The following is a 22,759-nucleotide window of genomic DNA, read 5'->3' on the forward strand; positions in this document are numbered from 1 at the left end:
GGAAAATTCAATGGGCAGTGTCTTTTCCAATCCAGGTTTCAGAAAAAAGTATAAGAACCCTAAAATAATATTAGTTATTTATCCCAACTCAAGCAAACCCAATACTTACTCTTTTCCAGTCCAAATACCACCAAATTTTAATTCAAAGTACCATTCCTCAAAAATATCTCCAAGCATCATTATAAAAAGTAGCTTTTGTTATTATGTCTCCAAAATTAAAAATTTTCTTCCCATGAATGCGCTTACTGTTTAAATTCAGTTTTAAAGCCTTAATTTTCAAAATCAAATATTCTAATGTTTACTGACCCCTTAATCCATGTAAAACTTTCTACATCCAAACCTTGTCTTATTTTTTGCTGTTTATTTTGAATTCTTAAGCATTATAAAGATACAGCTTCATTTTCTTATGCCAACCAGTATTTCCAGCATTGTGATTTCCTCTAACTTCTTTAAAGCAGTTAATAGCAATTTCTAAAAGTGGTTGGCAAAGGAGTTTCAAAATTAGTGTCCTTTAAAAGTTCTGTGTCTGGAACAGTAATGGCAATTTCTCTCATCTCCTGGTTCTCCCACCTTCTGGACACCACTGCTTGCAATCTCCGCCTGTGGTAACTATATGGGCAATATCTCATCCTCTCCTTTTCTAGAGAAAGTCAGAAGAACCAATTTATTAATTGATGCCTTGTTCTTAGCCATAATTTTCAGCTCTGCTTTTTTGACTTCAGTCCATTATTCTAGCATGATATAAATTCAGTATAAATTCATGTTAGCTCTTTTTAATTAGTGAATTCTTACCTTAATGCTCACAGATATGCTGTTGACTATCTGCTCTTCTTTATAGAAGAACAAGTCTAAACGTTCAGTCTTGTTTAATACATTTTAATTTTTTATATATCACACTTTCATTTCCAATTATTAATTGGTTTGGAAATATTACTATATTTGTATAAAAAAATTGTATATATATTTGTATATATTTGTATAAAAATGATTCCTCAGAGCAGCCATAAAAGTTCTGTGTAAGAGCCTCATGAATCCAAGTGCAATTCAGCTTATTCAACTAATTATAGATTCTTTGAATTCCAAACCTTGACTCCAGATTTTTTTTAAAAACTATTTCCTAATGATAACTTTTCTTTTTCAGTTTTCTATCAAAATATTGGAAGTGCTCCTTGAGAAGCACCAAAGGATTCCTTGGACAGCATTGCATTATTTGACTGGAGAAGTAACATATGGAGGCCATGTAACTGATAATTGGGACCGTCGATGCTTGCTTAGCATTTTAGATAATTTTTATAATCCTTCTGTACTGGAAGAAGATTTTGTTTATACTGCTGATGAGGTATGAGAAGTATTTTTCATTACGTTGCTGTTTTAATATCACAAATTTACAACTGAGTGCACAAAGTAGGTTTACTCTGAAGAACAGATGGTTTAAGAGTCATAAAAATAATCTTCAACCATTTGTATTATTTATTTGGTTTTTCCTGCATTTATCTCTCTATCATCTGTCTGTCTGTCTGTCTGTCTGTCTGTCTGTCTATCTATCTATCTATCTATCTATCTATCTATCTATCTATCTATCTGTCATCTATTGTCAAGTCAAGGCAGTGTATAGTGCATGAAATCCAGATGGATGGCTTTGAGCCAGTCACTCTTTCTTAGTTCAACTTACCTCCTATTTCTCCCACACACACAACTGTATAAGATGAAATGAGCTAAGAGAGTGACTGGCTCAAAATCACCTAGCTGGATTTCATGCCTAGGATATAACCAGAATGTATAGTCTCCTTGTTGCTAGTCCAGCACCTTAGCTACTACACATTTATTTGTAGAGTGTTTATGCAGAAGATAGAGAACAAATCGAAACTAGACATTGGAAATAAAAAATAGACATTGGGAAGATACAATTTCCATAAACATTATAAAACAACTTCCCAGAAATCTGACTTTTTCAACGATGGAACCTTGTGTTTCAGGAGAGATTGGTTTTTGAATAAAATTAAAAGGAGGCTGAATTTCCAAATTCTTCCTTGAATATTGGCTTGGAATAGAAATCTCCAAGGCATGTTTGAGCTCAGTGATTGCATTTATAGTTTTACCCTAGTTATAGTAGGAATCCATGATTCTAAGCAATGCATGTACAAAAGGTACTAAACTTGCATTGCAAGGGTGTGATGCTAGTTTCACTCATTACCCCATAACAGATTTTTCTGCTGAGAACTTATGTTGTTTATTTATAACATTTTTAAAATTGCCACCTATGACTTAATACACCCCCACACAAACAGAGCCAAAATCATGTAAGCTCTCACACAGAGGCTTACACTTGTTTTAACAAAGGTAAATAATAGTAAGTAATTAGAATTTGTACAGAAGGAGCAACATCAGGCTTGCCAATATGCAGCTTAATTCTATAGTATTCAGGGAAAGTCTGGCAAGTGAGAAAAAATTTTCTTCGTGAATGAAAAGACAGCCATTCATAGAACAAAACTATAGGTGAGCAACATGTGCTTTCTAAGACCATGCTTTATCTCCTCTTACTCTATGACAGTTCAGTGTTTATCCCATTCATAATTCACTCTTAAGAAACGGGCATCTGCAGAAAAAGTGAAAAATTCAACCACAAGATTGAAGTTCTGCATGATGTGCATCATACATATCACACACAAGTTAAAAAGTAGTGAGGCTTCAATTGCAGAATTGCATTCGCCATCTTGACTTTTTTTCTCGTCCTCTGTGTATGCACTTGCTAGAAATAATGATACAATACTAGCAACAATATTATGTAAACCTTGGATTTCTGGTCCCTGTGTTTTTCACTAAGATTTTGGCAATGTCAGGTAGATCTACAGTACGTATACTTGACTTACAAAATGTATGATACATATTTTAGCTATTCTAATAATTTTATTTCAGATTTCCATTTTTTCTTTGTTTGAATGCTTATATCCATGTTTCATATTTAGGGAAAGATAGCAAAAAATGGAGAGAAGGGACTTGCGGGAAAAAACTACCTTTGGAGTAAGCCAATGGGCTAACTAGAAAACCCTGGTTAATGGAGATGAAGAAGCTGAATAGAAACTACTATTTCTTCTAGAATCCTTTATCTTCCAAAATTCAAACCTCTTAAGGACTACAAAATATCAAATCCAGTATTCAGAAAATATCTGACCATAAATTATGAGTTTATTCGTTAGCTCTCAGCAGATTTGCATTTTTCAATATATTTGATCAATTTTAAATGCTAATTTGAAGTGAAGAAGCAGAAAGATGATTGCATTAATAATATAGGAAAATATATGTTGAGCATACATTGTATTTGAATGGGCAGAGACAATAAAGCATTTAACAATAATTTTTTCAGGTGTATCGACCAATATCTGAAGTAGATAGTTTAAAAGACTGCAGAACCTATCTACAATCTCTTCCAGAAGTGGATTCTCCAGAAATTTTTGGAATGCATCATTGTGCTGAAAGACAATATTTAAAAGCTCAGGCAGAATCATTTATCAATTCAATTGTCAGTACCCAACCAACATATAGCACAGACATTATCAGGTTATTATTTGAAATTTCCTCCCCCTCTTTCTTCCCCCCCCCTTCCTCTAATATAGCACAAGTAAAACAATTAATAGTTGCTTAAAGCCTAAAGTATCAATACATACCTATGTAAGTGTCAAGGGACATATAGAAACTTTCACTGATTTCAATGTTTGTTTTCCAACTGCAAAGAGCAATGAGAAACTACCACATTAAATAAGCTTGGTGGAGTAAACCAGATAGAATCAGCACCTCATGATCTGCCACAAAATTATACAAAGGTTAAAAAACTTCCTTTTTCCAATGACTATTTGTAGAATGGACAAAATAAGTATAGGGATTTTGTAGATATGATCCCATTAAATGCAAACCTTAAAGATTACTTGCTGGCATTTGTAGATAATGTGTGCATGAAAGATAAGGGAGAGAGACAGAATGACCATATGTTGTCCATTAGTTACATGATTGTTTGCATTTGACTATGTAGATCAAAGTATCAAAGACTATATTCATGCAATGCAGTTGAGTTGTCTTCATTCAGAATGTTGACATTACCCAAATTGTGAATATGTGCTGTGACATATTTACCAAGTAAACAAATCCAGAAAGGTCATCTAATACAACATCTCCTTAACAGAAAATAAGTGAGGAAAAAGTGATATAAAGGTAGTCCTTGATTTATGATCACAATGGATCCCAAAATTTGTGATGTTAAGTGAGACATTTGTTAAGTGAGTTTTGACCCATTTTACAACCTTTCTTGCCACAGTTGTTAAGTGAATCACTGCAATTAGTAATCTGATTGTTAAGCGAATCTGGCTTCCCCATTGACTTTATCAGAAGGTCACAAAAGGTGATCACCTGACCTTGGGACACAGCAACAGTCATAAATATGAACCAGTTGCCAAGCATCTTAATTTTGATCTTATGATCATGAGGATGCTGTAAAGGTCATAACTGTGAAAAATGATCATGTAACATTTTTCAGTGCCATTGTAACTTTGAACACTCACTAAACTAATTGTTGTAAGTTGAGAACTACCTGTATAAATAGCGGGTTATTAACTTGGTTACTTCCCATAGATAATTTTAAGTTTATTTTTGATCTCCCTATTGTCTTAGTGATAGAATGGGCCAGGATGAAATAGTACTGGAAGTAGTATCTGATATTCTAATAAGGCTCCCATTGACCGTAGAGAATATGGAAGGGGAATCTACCAATGAATATGTGTCTACAGAAATTGTAACCCTGAGAAGTTTCATGTCTGGACCAATTTGGGCTGCACTTGTGAAAGCTACAGAAGGTCAGAACTTCATTTCATAGAATTTTCATATCATATCATCATTTATTTATATATAGAAAAAATGATATCTGTGCATTTTTGTGTAGTATTATATAATATATATAATAGTTATACATTTGTACACAAAGAGCAAGAACAAACAATTTGTGTTCATGCATGCATATTATGTATAATTACTAGCCTAAATCAATCCGTTACCAAATAAAGGCTTCTTTGTTGAAGGTTTTAGATTTCAAACTCCTTTTCAGGCCAGCCACAATGCAGGTTGTTAGATCTGACACTAAACAGCATGTAGTTCACAACCTTCAATAAAGAGGCCTTCATTCTACAGTAGCTTGTTTGAGGCAGTTAATAGTAAATTTACAAATATGTCTATGTGTGTGTTTGCACATTTGTGTGCTTGTATCCTATTAATTATTGAAATAACAAGGAATAAAATAACAAATAGTATCAATAAATAGTAATTAAAATATAAAATTTGTGAAGCATTATGCATACAGTGGAAAATTTATAATTCTCTGTATATTGCTGATCTACAACGTCCAGCATCTTTCCCCTTTTCCTAAATTGATTGATCTGGATACCCTGATTTAACTTCAGTTATAACTGGAGACCCTGATTTCTCCATGTTTATGCACCTTCCCACCTTGGGAGCAGCCACCCCAAGCCAGCCATATCCTGTGCTGCAGAAGCCATATATCCACCTGCCAGCCTGTTTGAGAGCCACTGAGGACTCACAACTTCTGGATGGCTTCTCCATTAACTCTGCTTGTTGGAAGCTAGCAGGAAGTCACAAGGAGCTACCCACAATCTTCACTTAACAACAGCAGAAGAGATTGAAGACATTTCCATTACTAAGTGATGCCATCACATGATGTCATACTTCATAATTGCATTGCTTACCCACTAAATTCCAGCTCCAATTACTGTCATTAAACAAGACTACTGTAGTATTCCATAACTCAGCTTTATACAAATACAGCTTTTTCTCTACTTAACAGGAAAGTCTGTTATAATGATAAAAATTTAAAGGCATGAAAGTTATTTCTTCTAACTGATAAAAGGAAAAGCGGTTACTAAAACAATGACCAGATATAGATTATCCTGCTCCCCAGAATAAGCAAGTACATTGAAAGGGCAGGAGAAATGGGTAATTTTGCTACCATAGATTGCCTGCCTCTTATACAGATTATTCTTATTTAAAAATAGGCATACTTGCTGGAATTCCTACATTGTAACCTTAGCCTTGTTAACCTGTTCTCTCACTCTCTCTCCCTCCCCACCCCTCTTAATTTCACCATAGATTTTTATTCTATTACCAGTTCACCTTTGCTACCTGTCTTGCGCCAAGAGATAGACCGTTGTAATAATTTACTATACTTAATAATTCGGTCATTACAAGAACTTCAGCAAGGAATCAAAGGAAAAATTATCTTCACTAAAAGATTAGAAGAACTTTATAATTCAATATTGAAAGGCAGAGTAGCTGATCTGTGGGAGGTATGTGAACAATCTCTTATTGTACTCTTGTTTAATAATAATAATAATAATAATAATAATAATAATAATAATAATAGGTTTGATAGATGGACAGAAATTCCAAATGCAATCTAAATATCTGGCTGACTGACAAACCATAGTAATTTATCAAATCAAACCAAGGAATTTCAATAAAATCAATAAAAATAAAATATAGCAAGGATGATGAAACATAGAAATACAAAAGGAATTATGAAATTTCAAATACAAAATATGTTTATGTTTATCTGGGTATTTGGGGTGAATGGATTTGAATTTTTATGTTTCAAACGTGTGTTAGTCTTGTCTTTCTGTTTATGTGATAAGATTCTATAGAATATTTTTTCTATAACAACAGCTATTAATTAGTTTTAAGAAAATACTGCTCCAAAAATGTACATGAAATTTAGTAAATTATATATAATTACTCTCTCTATATTACTGTGGATCAAAAGAATAATGTATATGCTGTAATATTCATGTACAAATTTGAATTCTCATGTATTTAATGTAAGAAAGTTATAAACTATTTGGGGAAGATGTGGAATACATCTTCAGAGTATAAGATGCTCCGAAGTATAAGATGCTCCGAAGTATAAGATGCACCTAGCTTTTGGGGAGGAAAACAAGAAAAAAAAAATCTGCCTCTGCCTTCCAGCAATTTGCCTCCTTGCAGCAAACAGCAAACAGCCTGTTTTAGTTTCAGTTTCAGCACAGCCTGATTAGTACAAGCAACTGATTGTTGGTTGGATTGGCCTCCGAACAATCAGCTGCTTCAGGCTACAGGGATTGCCTTCGCCTATTGCCGCCTCCACGCGCCCCATTTTTTGGCCTTCGCATCCCATTTTCAGCCACCACACACCCCATTTTCAGCTTCTGTGCGCGCCATTTTCTGCCCATTCTGGATGGCAGGGATTGGAATGGGAGGAAAATGGGGCATGTGAAGGTCAAAAATGGGGTGCACAGAGGCCAAAAATGGGATGCGGAGGCCAAAAATGGGACCCGTGGACTCGGCAATAGGTGAAGGCAATCCCTGCAACCTGAAACAACTGATGGTCGGGAGGACGATCCAACCGGCAAACATCTGCTTGTGCTAATCAGGCTGTGCTGAAACTGAAACTGAAACAGGCTGTTTGCTGCAATGAGGCAAATCGCTAGGAGGCAGAGGCCAAAAGGTGGGGGCCAGCAGGGGGGGTACATTCGGTGTATAAGACACAGCCAAATTTTCACCCTCTTTTTGGGGGGGAGGAAGTGCTTCTTATATTCTGAAAAATACAGTATTTAGTTTACTCTTATTTCAAAATGCGTAAGAAGAATTGGATCTGGTTGGAATATTACCACTATGAAATTCCAAGACTATAAGATAGACCGCTAAACTGAAATAAATCATGAAAGAAGATAACAGAAAATCATAAAACAATATCCAATCACCCATCAGTTTAGCCTTACAAAAATCACAAAACCAGCACAACATAAAACAATGATGGCAAATAAATAAATAAACCTAAAGAGGAAGCAAAAGTATTCTTTTAGTATTTTTTTTTAGTATTTATTTGATTTGTCAATCGCTTACAAGATACAGGCATAAGAAAAAATATAGTTTTGAATACATAAGATAGATACTTATAAGAAAAATAAAAAACAATAGGACAGGGATGGTAGGCATGATTGGTGTGCTTATGCACGCCCCCCTACAGGCCTCTTAGGAAGGGGGTGAGGTCAATAGTAGACAGTCTAAGGTTAAAGTTTTTGGGGTTTGGGAAAGAAACCACAGAGTTAGGTAGAGTATTCCAGACATTGACCACTCTGTTGCTGAAGTCATATTTTCTGCAGTCAAGTTTGGTACAGTTAACCTTGAGTTTGTATCTATTGTGTGCTCTTGTACTGTTACGATTGAAGTTGAAGTATTCATTTGCAGGTAGGACATTGCAATGTATGATTTTGTATACTATATTTAGATCGGACCAGAGGCAATGTAGTTCTAGGTTTTCTAAGTCTAGAGTTTCAAGTCTGGTGGCATAAGGTATTCTGCAATGAGTAGAGGAGCGGAGAACTCTTCTTGTGAAATATTTCTGAATTTTTTCAATTGTGTTAATATCAGATACATGATATGGGTTCCAGACTGATGAGCTGTATTCAAGTATAGGTCTAGCAAATGTTTTGTTTGCTCTGGTTAGTAGTGTGATATTACCAGAGAAGAAGCTACATAGGATTAGATTAACATCTCTTAATGCCTTTTTGGCTATGTAGTTACAGTGGGCTCTAGCACTTAGATCATTTGAGATGAGTACTCCAAGGTCCTTGAAAAAGTTTGGAATCTCAACAAGGTCTTGACTATTCAGCTTGTATTTTATTTTCTGATTTTTTTCTGCCAATATGTAAGACAGAGCATTTATTTGTTGAGATTTGAAGTTGCCATTTGTTTGACCATTCTGATACATAGCCAAGGTCTTTTTGGAGGGTAGTAGTATTGTCTGTGTGTTTGAATAGCTTTGCATCATCAGTGAAGAGAACACAGTTGCTCTTAATATGATCACAGAGGTCATTTATGTAGTGTATGAAGAGAGTTGGTCCTAAAACACTGCCTTGGGGAACACCACTGTTGACAGGTACAGAATTTGATAGGATGCTCCCAATTTTGACCATTTGTTGTCTGTTTGACAGGAATGCTTCTATCCAGTTATGTAGGTGTCCAGAGATACCATAATATTTAAGTTTTAGTAGTAGTTTGTCGTGTACCACTGAATCAAAGGCTTTACAGAAGTCTATGTAGATTGCATCTATTGCTTTGCCCTGATCGAGTTGTGTAGTTTATATATTTTTGCAATGTAAGAATTGCAGATTACAGGATAGTTTTTTTCTGAAACCAAATTGTTTATTAGAGAGTAGGTTGTTTATCTCTAAATGGAGGATAATGGATTGGTTAATAATTGATTCCATGACTTTACAGGTGACGCAGCATAAGGAGATTGGTCTGTAATTTTCAACTAGGCTGGGGTCTCCCTTTTTGAAGATGGGGATGACCGTGGCTTGTGACCATAGTTTTGGGAAGGAGCTGGTCCTGAAAGATTTTTCAAAGATTATGCTTAGAGGTTTGGCTATGGCAGTGGATAGATTTTTTAAGAAGTAGGCACATATTATATCCGGTCCAATAGATAGGGATGGTTTTAGATTGTGCGGTGCTTTTTCAACAATGTCTTCTGTAAAATCTATATGTATTAGATCATTGTAGTTGTCTGTGGTTCGACTAGGAAGTACTGGGCTTGATCCATTGCTGTTTACAAATACTGAGCCAAAGAATGTGTTAAAGAGGTTTGCTTTGATGGTGTTGTCATTGCAGACTTTGCTATTAGGTCCTTTCAGATGGACCTTGAGTCTTTTAGTTTGTTGTTTACAAAATTGTAGAAAGCACGGGTGGAATTTTTGCGTAGAAGGTTTTCCTCTTGTTTAATGTGATAATTAGTGCATTCAGTTTTTATCTGGTGGCATAGATTTTTCTATCGGCTTTTGAAGTTGGCAATGTGACCAGATTTGTTTTTTCGCCAAATTGATCTCTTTTTGGATTGAAGCTTCCTTATTGTTATGGGTAATCTGTTTTTCCTGGTTTGGGGAGTTGTTATTGGTACATATACAGTAGTTTGATGGCTCTTTTGATTTCTAGTAAGAATATATTGTAATGGTCTTCAACACTATTGTATCCAGTGAATAGAAATTGCCAATCAAGGGAAGAGAGATAGTTGATTATAAGATAATAATTGCCTTTTTTGAAGTTATAATTGGGGATTTTGTCATTGTGATGATTTTTGTGTGGATGTATGTTGAGACAAAAAGTCAATCATGTTGTGGTCACTGTTGGAAAAGGGTTCTTTAATTTGTATTCCGTAAATCGAATTGAAACTATTGCAGAAGATGAGATCGAGGCAGTTTTTAAACCTAGTATTGTTGGTTACTAGTTGTTCCAGTCCCAGATTTGTTACAGCATTGTAGAAGGTTGCATGTATGGGTTCAGTTGTACATTTGTTTAGGGTCCAGTTAATATGAGGTAGATTGAAGTCACCAAGAAAGATAAAAGCGTGTAGGCAGGATGCTGCCCATGTTAGTAGTGAATTTAGCTTCTTTACATGTTCGATGTCATAATCAGGTGCTCTGTAACATAGTAAGAACCGAAATGTGATATTTAAGGTCAGTTCACAGATAATAGTCTCAGGAATAGCAAGCTCCTGGGTAACTTGGGTGTTTTTTAGATGTAAGGACTTTTTATAGAAGATCGCAACACCACCTCCTCTATGGATATCATGATCAGATTGGTAAACATGATAGTCTCTTACTGAGGTAATGGAGTCAGGGAGAGATGTGTTGAGCCATGTTTCACAGACAAATACGATGTCAAATTTAGCCGTATTTAGTAAGAGGAGAAATTCAGGTATTTTATTTACAAGGCTTCTTGCACTGAGTAGCTTACATTTAAGGCCAGTTATGGTTGGAATAGAGGTAGTTGGGGGTGTGCGTGCCTAAAAGGTGCATCAATTGTCTTCTCCAAAGGCCTTGGAGAAGGTTTTTAATGCCTTTTAAAATATCAGTAGGGTGGAAATCATTTGAATTTTGGGGAGAATCTCATTCCAGATGGTGGGCACTACTACACACAAGGTTCACTTTAGGGGTCCCAATATGTGTCTGTGTTTAATTGATGGAACCTGAAGCACACCAATCTTGCCAGATGGATTGTCAGGCAGATACAATAGGAAACAAGTGGTGCCTCAAGAAACCAGGCCCTGTGCCACATGGGCCTTTTAGCTAGCAACCAGCATTTTGAGTTGGATCTAGTAGCAAAATGGCAACGACTGCAACTTGCAAAGTTAATTTTCAGCTAGAGCTCATTAGATAGTTATGTTCAGTATTTTTATCATGGCTGCCATTTACATATTTTATTTTTGTTGTTGGCTCTATTTCTAATTTGCTAGAGAAATAATGGTGAGATGGATGGCCATATAAAATGAATGATGAAATAAAATAAAAGAATTTTCCTAAAAATTATTCCAATTTATATTTTCCTGTGCTCAGTTTAACAGGAGTATCAACCATAAATTAATAATGTTATCTGATCCAATGATGTCTGTTTGTCTGTTATTTAAGTAGAACAATTTGCTATGTTTATGTCATGTTTGCATATTAATGTACTTTTTTTAAAAAATGCAAGTATACTTTATCTTTCATTACATTCTTTTTTAAATCTGTACAGCAAAGTTCTTTTAAGACAAATAAACCTTTAGGATCCTGGATTGATGATCTCATTATACAAGTGAATTTCTTTGCCATGTGGGCTGATCATATTATCACCTTTATGCAAGCAAGGTAATAATAGCAATATAACTCAACTTTGGGTGTCAGTGTCAAAGACATTATAGTTACTTAAAATGAAGACAGTTTTCTTCCCCCCAAAATTCATTACCTTGAAGTGGATGGGATAGTCTTATGCAAATAGACACAAAGAATTGCTGGAAGGAAAAGGATGTAATAATAACTATTTGAAAATGAGATATTTCAGCTTCTCTGCAAAGAAAATGAGGGTGTCCAAGGATGCAAAATTACATTTACTATTATTATTAAATTCTCACTCCAAGTGAAACAGAAGCACCTTCTCCTCCTTCTAACATTGGGGGCCATTTCTCTTTCCTGGAATATTTACAATACACACTTTGTCTTAGGTTCTTAAGTGTCATGGATTCAGATTCACTCGTGATGCTTACCATTTTGGGAAAAAGTTTAAAAAACAATCATATAGAATTGGGATTGTAAGGGCTATTTAGATCATCAGGAATAAATCCCACTCAGTGCAGGAAAGGAAAGCATCACAGGCATCTGCTTGAATACACTCACATCCTAAATAAAGGTATTTTTTCTTCAATCTATCAAGTTTGGAAGTTCTATTCTGAATTCTAATTCTATTCTAAGTGCTTGAATTCTTTATTTCAAGTACCGGTCTCCAGGATTCTTTCTGCAAATATAATTCTTAGTTTATCTATTCTTTACCACTGTGTAAAATTGTCTGCTAACATGAAGACAAATGAAATGTACTCTAAGTTATAGTATTATGTATCTTTTCTGTTGGACTTTTCTATTACAGCTAAAATTGGCATAAGTTAATATTCATTAACTACTTCTATGATTCTTGCCTCAGGCAAAGTCAGCAACTTTGTTGGGGAGCAGAAAATACTAAAAGAATGAGTCGATAGATCCCACAATTTTTTGTTGCATGCTTTCACGGATATTTCTCCTTCTCTTTAGAAAACTATCTCAGCTGATTTTCAGACATGGAGAGGGTTATCTTTTGTTTTCATCAAGCTAAAAGGGCATCTTGCCTTTTAAATGGAAGCTATATTTCAAAAATAATAAAATGCATAGTAATATCTTTTCTTTTTCAGTTACTTTGTTTCCTGATGTTATTGTTTCACTATTCTCCCTCCTCCTCTTCCTTCCCAGTGCAGCGCATCATTAACACCCTATTTTTTCCTACATTTTTTTTCTTTTTCTTTCTTTCTTTCTTTTTGTTGTTGTTCATGGAAGAAAAGAAACGAAGTTTATGAATTTTTATGTAAGGATGGTGTGTGTGTGTGTGTGTGTGTGTGTATCTATAACGATAGAACAATGAATTTTATACAGAGAATGGCCTGTTTTACAGATAATTAATTTTAATCATTATTATTAATTTTTTTGTATCTGCCTTTTATTGAAATGTGATTCTGGCCAGTGCACATACAAATACATATGTCTTACGCAACATTTATTGTGGTAAAGTCTCCAGGAATGGTTTCAGCTAAAGTTAAAAACTCCAGAAAGCTCATGGTTGTTTAATCATTCAGTCTTGTCTAAGTCTTGGTGACTTTATAGGCAAGAGCTCTCCATGCTATTCTGTCAAGCACAGCTTCTTTCAGTTGTTAGAAGTTCAACTTTGTATCAGTTTTGATGTTATCAAGCCAGCATATTCTTTGCTTGCCCCTTCTTCTTGTTGCATCACTGACTTCTCCAATGAATTTGCATGCATGACATGACCAAACTAAATCGAATGTAGTCTTGTCGTTTTAGCTTCTAGTAATGTGTCTGGTTTTATATGATTTAGCATCTGTCTGTTAGGGTTTTTTTAGTATTTATTTTTAGTATTTATTTGATTTGTCAATCGCTTACAAAATACAAGTATAAGAATAAATATAGTTTTGAATACATGAGATAGATACTTATAAGAAAAATAAAAAAAACAATAAGACAGGGACGGTAGGCATGACTGATGCTGTGATTGGTGTTACTCTGGCTATCCAGTGATGGTGAAACTTTTTGGCACTGAGTGCCCAAACCAGAAAACACGTGTGCACACACACTGGAGCACCGGAAACCCGAAGACCAGCTGGCTGATGCGCATGCCGGAAACCAGAAGATCAGTTGGCGACAGCGCACATGCCCACATGTGCCATAAGTTGCCATCAAGATTATAGACAATAATTTATGCCAGCACCACAGTTCAAAGGTGTCAATTCTTTGATCAGCCATTCTTAATGTCCAACTCTCCCATCCAAGCATCATTATAGGGAAGATTATTGCTCCAATTGGCTAGTTTTTTGTAGTTATGTCAATAGCTTTGCTTTTCCAGATCTTATTCATCTTAACCATTGCAATCTGGCCTAAGTTATCCTGCATTTCATTTCAGGAGTAGAACTGTTAAAATGATAGCAAAATGTTATATAAAAATTGGCATTTGCAAAATGAATTTTCTACTCATATCTGTTAGAATGTTCTACAAGTTGGATGGCATTCTCAGACATTTGGATCCTGCCTTAATATGATAGAACCGTAGATATTATCTTGATTGCAGCAGCAGATTTTTACTGTGTCCAAGGCACAAGTGCTAATCCACATGTGACTGCATTCATTTAGAAGCTGGTTGCAAGTTATACCATTTTAATCATTTATTTTTCTCTGGTAATCAGCTTATCATTTTGGAGGTTAAAATCCAAAATGTATATGTATGCTTTTAAATTGATTGTATTAATTTTGCATTTAATTTTATAACTGGTTTCCATTTATTTAGTAGAATTCAATGAATGTATGCCACATATAATAGGAGAATTGATATTGGGGATTATAAGGATAGGCAGGTCGTCACTTGGATCTTTACCTTCTCCATCTCAGATTTAAATTCTCTCTCTCTCCCTCCCTCCCACCCACTCTCTCTCTCTCTCTCTCTCTCACACACACACACACACACACACACCACCCTCACTCCTTTCAGCCATCACAGTAAGATGTGAAACGTGCAACTGCAATCTTCTCTGTGGAATGAAAATTGTAACTGTTGGGCTGGAGGTTTTCTGATTCTTCCAGTCCAGGCTTTGAGGTTTTGAGCCACGATGCAATGTAGGAATCAGTTGCATGTTGCAGTTAAATGAGAAGGTCAGTTTTTGTGAAACTGAGAACTCCATTGTCTCCCTAGAGAGCCAAAAATTGCTCGAAGAAATTACACAGTTGAATTGTATAAAAATTACTGGATTATTTGATTAGCTACTTAGAAACATACAATAATACATTAATTTCATTTAGGTAATGAGAAATGTAATAGTCTTAAATTTACTAATGTTTTGTTCAGGTTTAATGATTTACTGGTGCTTCAGAGACAAAGCAAAATGCCACATCATCTTGATGAATATCCTGACTTTCATGCCAGTTATCAAGGACATCCTAGCTGTTTTTGGCTTCCAGGTTTCTTTTTTCCACATGGTACATAATTGTGTTATTTATTTTATTCATAGACATTTATCCATTATCTATTTTAATTTTCTTTAATTTGTGCTTCACATGCTGGAAATAGTTTGTAGTCAGTGGTGGGATTCAAATTTTTTTACTACCAGTTCTGTGGGTGTGTCTTGGTGGGCGTGTCTTGGCTTGGCAGGCTTGTCTTGGTGGGTATGGCGGGGGAAGGATACTGTAAAATCCCCATTCCTTCCCCACTCCTGGGGGAAGGTTACTACAAATCCCATTCTCTCCCCACCCCACCAACCTGCTTTCCAGCTCCGTTCTCCTGTGCAGGGCAACAAAAGAAGACCCAGCCAATCAACTGGGACCCAGGAGGCAGAGAATAGATGGGGGCAGAGCCAGTCAGAGGTGGTATTTGCTGGTTCTCCAGACTACTCAAAATTTTCGCTACCGGTTCTCCAGAACTGGTCAAAACCTGCTGAATATCACCTCTGTTTGTAGTGCTGTAGCTTTTATATTACATATACAAGTAGTCCCTGCCTAGCGATCACTCATTCAATGTTCAAAGTTACAACAATGCTGAACAAGGAGACTTACAAGTCCTTGAAGTTGCAGCTACTATAACGTCCCTGCAGTCATGTGATCATGATTTGGACACTTGGTAACTGACATGCAATTACAATAGTCATAGCTTTGGACAAGCAAAGTTAATGGGAAACTGGCAGGAAGTATTGTCTTCATATGACATCATTATTGTTGGAACTGTCATCATAAGTTGGCATGGTGACATGATTTTTCACTTTTTTTGCTTAGTAAAGTCATTGTCAGTTTCAATTATGATCTTTAACTGAAGTCTATTTGTTTTTCATTAAATTATAAAGAATATCTAGACTCTAGATAATGGGTATCAAACTCAAGGCCCATGGGCTGGATTCAGCCTGTGGAGTGCTTAGTCTAGCCCATGGGGCCACCTTAGAAACAGCAATGGACCAGCCTATGGAGCCTCTGCCAGCAAAAATGGAGCTTTGGAGGGCCGCATATGGCCCTCTCAAGCTCCGTTTTCATTAGTAGAGGGTTGCAGGAGGCCGTCACAGCCAAAAACAGAGCCCGGGAGCCTGTTTTCACTGGCAGATCACTAGGGCCACCACAAGTGCCCCCGACATGAGGGACATTGAGCTGACCATGCCCACCTTGGCCATGCCCACCCTAACCTCCCCAAGGACAAACACAACCCTGATGTAAACACAACTCTAACCCTCAATGAAATCGAGTTTGACACCGCTGCTCTAGATAGACTACAAAATCCATAGAAGATTTTCCAGTTTAAATGAGAAATATATTGTTTCCAAGTGTATTAAGTATGCTTAGAGATTTATAAATTATCTCCTATGATAGATACCTCTGATGCTCATATGATATAAATGGTTACAATATGACATAACCCAGATAATGCTATTACTGCTTCCCTTTTTCCATATTTTTCTTGATCTCCCTCATTCCCACTTCAGTTTTTCTTGTCCACATAATTCCCGCAGCTGTGTTTTGAAGTGGTATGGATGTCATTACAAATGAGGGAAATCTTGTATTACTTTTACTATATTAATAATTTGATGACTAAATAAGAAACTATATTTTTTTATTTATATTTCCTGTTTCTTAACTGCCCCTTTTTCTTGTAGGGGGAATATCAAATAACATTCATTCACTATTTGCAAAGAATAAAATGATCAAGTAATTAAAGAGTAATTTAATTAACTTCTTAATAGTGGTTACAAGTAAAGTGCACAATCTGTGTATTTTGTTCTTGAAGGATTTCTTATTGCTGTGTGTCAGAATTATGCTCGATTGAATAAAGTAACAGTGGATTCACTTACTTTTACACATAAAGTGCTTCCTTTAACTCAAGATGAAGATTTCAGCTTCAATAGAAAGGAAAGCATATTAAACAAAGCTTTTAAGGTAAGAATGGGATTGGAACCAAGTTTCTTTATTCTGATTGACTGTTGAATATAGGGAATATCTTTTGTTATGTAGCCAAAATGCAGGCATTCATACGAATATCATGTATGATAGTTTTATATATGCCTAAACTTTGGCTACATATCAAAAGTATGTATAAATGCTACAATTGAAAAACATCTGGAATATATTTATGAAATTATGTATGAAGAAATCAGATAAAGATATTGCAAGGAAAATTATAGGCAGGTAAACTCAGATAGGGAATGGATTTAACATACCATTTCTCTAAAGCAAATCATTATTTTATGAAGTAATACGGTTTATTTTAAAAGGGTTATATTCAGGATTGGGATTCTATTTTTTTAACAACCGGTTCTGTGGGTGTGGCTTAGTTGGGCGTGGCTTGGTGGTCATGTGACTGGGTGGATGTGGCTTGGTAGTCATGCTATTGGCTGGGCGTGGCCAACTCAATATCACTCACATCGAGGCACCATCTCCTTGCCTGGCCTCTTATGACTGTGGGGATGCTGCAACAGTTGTAAGATTGAAAAATGATCATAAGTCACTTTTTTCATTTTTGAATGGTCACTCCACACAAGCAAAGTACCAGCAAAGAAGGGGAAAAAAACTCCAGAGACATTCCTGAGACAGGAATTCTAGTCCTGCCAAGAATGTAATAAGGGTTAACAGAGAGGCAGTTTGTGTAAGCAACACCAGAATGTTTCCTTCCTGCCTTTCTTACAGGATTAGGCCAGTAATTTCTTCTAACAACCGGTTCTCCCAACTGCTTAGAATGTTAACAACCAGTTCTAGCGAATAGGTGCGAACTGGTAGAATCCCACCCCTGGTTATATTGGCTTATATATTTGCTTATTTATTACTGGAATTTATATGGCCATCTCCTTAACACACAACTAATAGATGCAATGAGCTTAGTCATCTTCACGTGTAGCTCTCTGAAAAAGACCAGGTTTTTTTTGGTTAAATCTTCAACTCGTTCCACAACAGTATCTATCTTTTAGGAACATTCTCAGTATGAAACTGGAGTTAAAATTTACGGCTTGTACATAGATGGTGCAAGCTGGAATCCCAATACACAGGCATTGGATGAGCCTGAACTTCATAGAAGGTATTATCCACTACCAGATATCCAATTTTTACCACAAAGTGTGAGTAGCATAGTTTCACTATCTTGGTATAACATTTTTCTATTTTGATTATTCAGGTTTAATTAACCCTTTTTGTTTTAATTAAAATGACATATTTTGCATAAGTTATTTACAACCACCCCCTACGATGTCATTGTTATCTTTATTCAGTAGCACAAATATATTGTCCATATTTGAATTCTGAAATCAAGACCTAAAAGTATCTTTGTGGTTATAGGATATGAGGGCAAGGTAGAACGTTTTCCAGGTTTCCATGGTACTTATGTTATTCTTTTGTAGCCTGGAACAGAGGTTCTGCAAATGTACTCTTTATTTTTTTTTAATATATTTTTATTTTATCTTTATTTTTTCTTATACTCTTAAAGTAGTAATTTGATTCAGAAGCAAAAGTATTCTCAACATCAGTTTTTCTTTTATGCTTTTGCTGATTTTTAATAATCTGCTTATTTTAAGCAGATTTAGAGGTAAATCTATCTTTTTTTCTAATTGTAAAATATTCTGGTATCAAGCATCTGGAGCTATGATGATGCAGTGGTAAGAATACAATATTGCAAGTTACTTCTGCTGACTGCTGATTGACAGTAGTTTGCTGACTCTGCAGCATCACAGTATCGTCACGTGACATATCGTGACTTTTCCCCCTTCTCTAAACCGGGGTGGGCGTAGCCAACGGACAGCAAGTTTGACACCCCTGGCTTAGAGAGAGCTATAAAGCACTGTGAAACAGTATATAAGTTTAAGTGGCATTGCTATTGCTCTCTTCATCAAGAATTTTCAATTCCTGAAGTAAATGCCTATTACCAGTATTTGGAATATAGATGTAGTGTGATCTTTTACAATTTTCTGTCACTATCCCAATGTTTTCTTATTTAAGAATCATGCAAGCAATTTATGTCTCTGATTTACTACATTTTTGGCCTTCTTTAATCTTTACTTTGCTATGGTATCACCAATAAATGGAATTGTAGGTTGTCTTCTGTCAGATTAACTTTTGGTTTCTTCCTGGCTTTAATTTCACTGGCCAGCTGTGATAAATTCTTTTTTCTTGGAAATTTCCTATATTTCATTCACTAATATCCTCATCATGAATATGTGGATATGCTCATCACATATTAACTCTATTATGCCTCCAGTTTTCCACTGTTAAATTCTATTCAATTAGTCAACCACATCAAATACAAATTAACTTGACTTGGGGAAAAGGGGGTTATCTCAACTACTGTTCTCTTCCTCTTCTACAGTCAGCATATTTTGGCTATGTAAAAATGTCTCACCTTGATACATTAGTACAACAAGAAGCCTCTTCCCTAATTTACAGAAGCAATTTTATAAAACCAAGGCCTTTTTAGCGGTGGGTGCTGTTTGGATTTATGACAAAACTTATTCAGGAACACCAAAAATTAAATTTAGCTTTGACTAAGAAGGAAATCTATCTATAGTTTTCCAGCCCATACGAGAACAACTTCTCTTCCAGTGAGGACAATGCCAAAGAAGGGAGAGAAATGATAACCTGAATGAAACAAATTCATTCAGCAAGGGCTCCATCTGCAGCCTGCCTCAAAGTCTAGGAGACTATCCAGGTCTACAATAGCTTCTGGATTTCTGAGGTCAGACCCTGCAATAATTTTGAAAGGGCACACTTTCTGGGTCCTGTTGGATGACGTTATGTCATTATTGGGATTTATAAGATCTCTATTCAGCCAGATCATACCAGATAGACAGAAAAAGCCAGAAACTGGTATAATGCCAAAAGGGGCTTTATAGATGATAACCAGCACCTTGATTTACTGCATCTCATGGAACGGGGGAGGGGGGTGGGTCACATGGAAATTTGGCACTGCCCATATTGTCATTTTTTGGACTAGCTGAATTGTCTTGAGAGCAGCCCTATGTTAGAGTACATTATAGACATCCATTTGTGATATTATTAAGGCATGAATGACTATTTGATGCCATGCTGTGCTGGGCCTAGTATCAATAGTATCAATATTTTATACTATTTTTCTGTGTTTTGGAATAATTAAACTTGGTACAGTGGCTGCTTTTTAAAATATACTGTATTTATGATGGGAGCATAAACTGATTTACAGGATGTTCCAAAGTTCTTGCAAAAACCTTGTTTGAACCCCATCTCTCAAAAAGCAATATATATTTAAATTGTTCCTTTATTATTACACATGCTGGTCCCAGATGACCACTGTGATTTGCTTCTTTACTGGTCCTTAGTTGTACAACTATTTAATATGTAGAAATTGAGATTATTAATATTTTAATTATTTATTTTTAGATTACCCTTAGCCCAAGTTACTGTGGTGAAGAAGACCAGCTTTTATACAAATGTCCTTTATACAAGACACCTCAAAGAACAGGAATGCTGTCTTCCATGGGTGAATCTATAAATTTTGTAACTGAAGTTAATCTGCCAAGTCTGGTAACTCCTAGCCACTGGATAATGAGAGGAGTTGCACTGTTATGTCAACTGGACAATTAGGAAATATAAAATATTATTGTCCCTTATTTGAAATGAATATTTTACTGTTTCAGTCTAGGATCAGATGCAACTTAATTTTAATTTTAATGCTTTAATCAATAAACTTGTTTCCCATGCAATATATGCAAACTCATTTTAGATTATGGTTTTGTTTTTTGCCTTTATTCAATCATTATACATTAATTAAAATGAGTGTGTGCAGTGATTGGTGTTGTGATTGGAAGGATCGGTCCTGTTAAGAGTTTTGAATCTGATGACTGTTAGATCGTGGATTGACGTCAGAACCAGGAAACGTTAATCTGAAGGGCAAGCCAGTTAATTAGCACGTTGCCTTAATGGGTATAAAAGGACACAGCTGAGCTGGTGCCTTTTGCCAGAAACAAAATGACTATTTTGAATGAGGACATTACTGCAAAGAGATCTCTGTTTGTTTGAATTTTGAAGGGGAGTCCTCTAACAGTTTCTGCTAGCCGTTATCTTATTTTCCTTCAGTTTGATTTGATTGTGAAACGGCTGCTTTGTGTTTGTTCGTTTGAATTTCCAAGAGGAGACATAACATTATTGTTTCTGGCCTAAACAAACCATCTTTCAAGCAACATGGATTTAAATCAACTGCAGCGTTTGGTAGAGCAGCAACAACAACAAATTAATCAGCTACTGCAAAGCAATGTGACGCTTCAGAATCAGGTAACACAATTGCTGAATTATGTTTCCAGCTTACCAAGCCCTGCTGCTGTTCCTCCTGCCCCTCCTGTGAGGAAAAGCCCAGTATCCATGCCAGAGAAATTTTCTGGGCAAACGGACATGTTTCCGGCATTTCTGGGGCAGTGTCAATTATTTATGTCCTTGAGGCCTGAAAACTTTCCAAATGATCGGGCCAAGACAGGATTCATTCTTAGCCTTTTATCTGGGCAGGCTGCTAATTGGGCTACTCCTTTGTTAGTTCAAGATAGCCCGTTGTTGAATGATTTCCAGGGTTTTCTTCAACAAATGAGAGTGATGTTTGAGAACCCAATTAAGATACAAACTGTGGACAGACGTTTATGGGACATAAATCAGGGGAAACGTTCCCTGCAGGATTACGTTGCAGAATTTCGTTTGTTATGTTTGGATTCCAATTGGAACGAACCGGCTCATATGGCTGCATTCCAGGAAGGCTTGTCTGATGCCATTAAAGATGAGCTGGTCCATGCAGAGAGGGCTTTAACTTTGGATGCATTGATAGTTCAGTGCTTACGAATTGAAGCTCGTTTACAGCAACGTGGACGCAAACGGCTCGGTATGGAACCATCTTTGTTTTCTCGTGCACAACCCACGCCACTGAGAGTTTTCCAACCCACGGTTAATGTTGAGGAGCCGATGGAGTTAGGCGCACTCCGCCCTCACTTAACGGTGCGAGAACTCTCGAGAAGGTTCCAGGAAGGCTTGTGTCTTTATTGTGGGGGTCTGGGACATTTTGTTAATTCCTGCAAACGGAGAGGGACCCACAGATCCGTACCTGAAACCACTCTTGGCTTGTCAGGAAAACAGGGTAGACCTGACCTCAAGGAAACCCTAGGTCGGACACATTTCACATCCCCACCTCAAATTGCTGAAGTAAATTCTGGCCCTCCTCGGCATTTACTTTTGGACACTCAAATTTTTCTACAGTCACAGAAGGAGGGAATTCCTGCTGTTGCGTTGGTGGACTCAGGGGCTACAACCAGCTTTATGGACCGAGCTTTTGCTACGCACTATGGGATCCCATTGGTTGCTGTACATCCACCCATTAAGGTGGAAACCGTGGATGGGCGTGAGCTCAAGTCTGGGCCCATTCGTTTCGCCACCCAGCCAGTGCGTATGATCATTGGGGATCATGAGGAGGCGATAAGTTTTTATATCACCTCGAACCTTCATCTCCCTTTGGTGCTCGGAATGTCCTGGTTGCGCTTGCACAATCCGTTGGTGGCTTGGTCGCAGAACGGTATTTCTTTTCCAAGTCTCCAATGTGTAGACCACCTGAGACAAATGGAACGAGCGACGCCTCCATTGGC

At 36.4% G+C, this 22,759-nt stretch overlaps 1 protein-coding gene across 1 annotated transcript in view; it reads left to right on the plus strand.

Moving 5' to 3' along the window:
- The window catches only part of DNAH14 (dynein axonemal heavy chain 14), a 244,663-nt gene extending 223,937 nt beyond the window's left edge, over window positions 1-20,726 (plus strand). Inside the window, 9 exon segments of the mRNA XM_087929036.1 lie at window positions 1,142-1,339; window positions 3,365-3,558; window positions 4,663-4,844; window positions 6,148-6,344; window positions 11,602-11,714; window positions 14,998-15,128; window positions 16,915-17,063; window positions 18,089-18,235; window positions 20,523-20,726. Of these exon segments, the coding sequence (XP_087785162.1) occupies window positions 1,142-1,339; window positions 3,365-3,558; window positions 4,663-4,844; window positions 6,148-6,344; window positions 11,602-11,714; window positions 14,998-15,128; window positions 16,915-17,063; window positions 18,089-18,235; window positions 20,523-20,726 (1,515 nt within the window).
- The last annotated feature ends 2,033 nt before the right edge of the window (window positions 20,727-22,759 follow it).

The sequence above is a fragment of the Pseudonaja textilis genome, chromosome 1, assembly GCF_049901715.1.
Source record: "Pseudonaja textilis isolate UNSWEBS1 chromosome 1, rPseTex1.2, whole genome shotgun sequence".
NCBI lineage: Eukaryota > Metazoa > Chordata > Lepidosauria > Squamata > Elapidae > Pseudonaja > Pseudonaja textilis.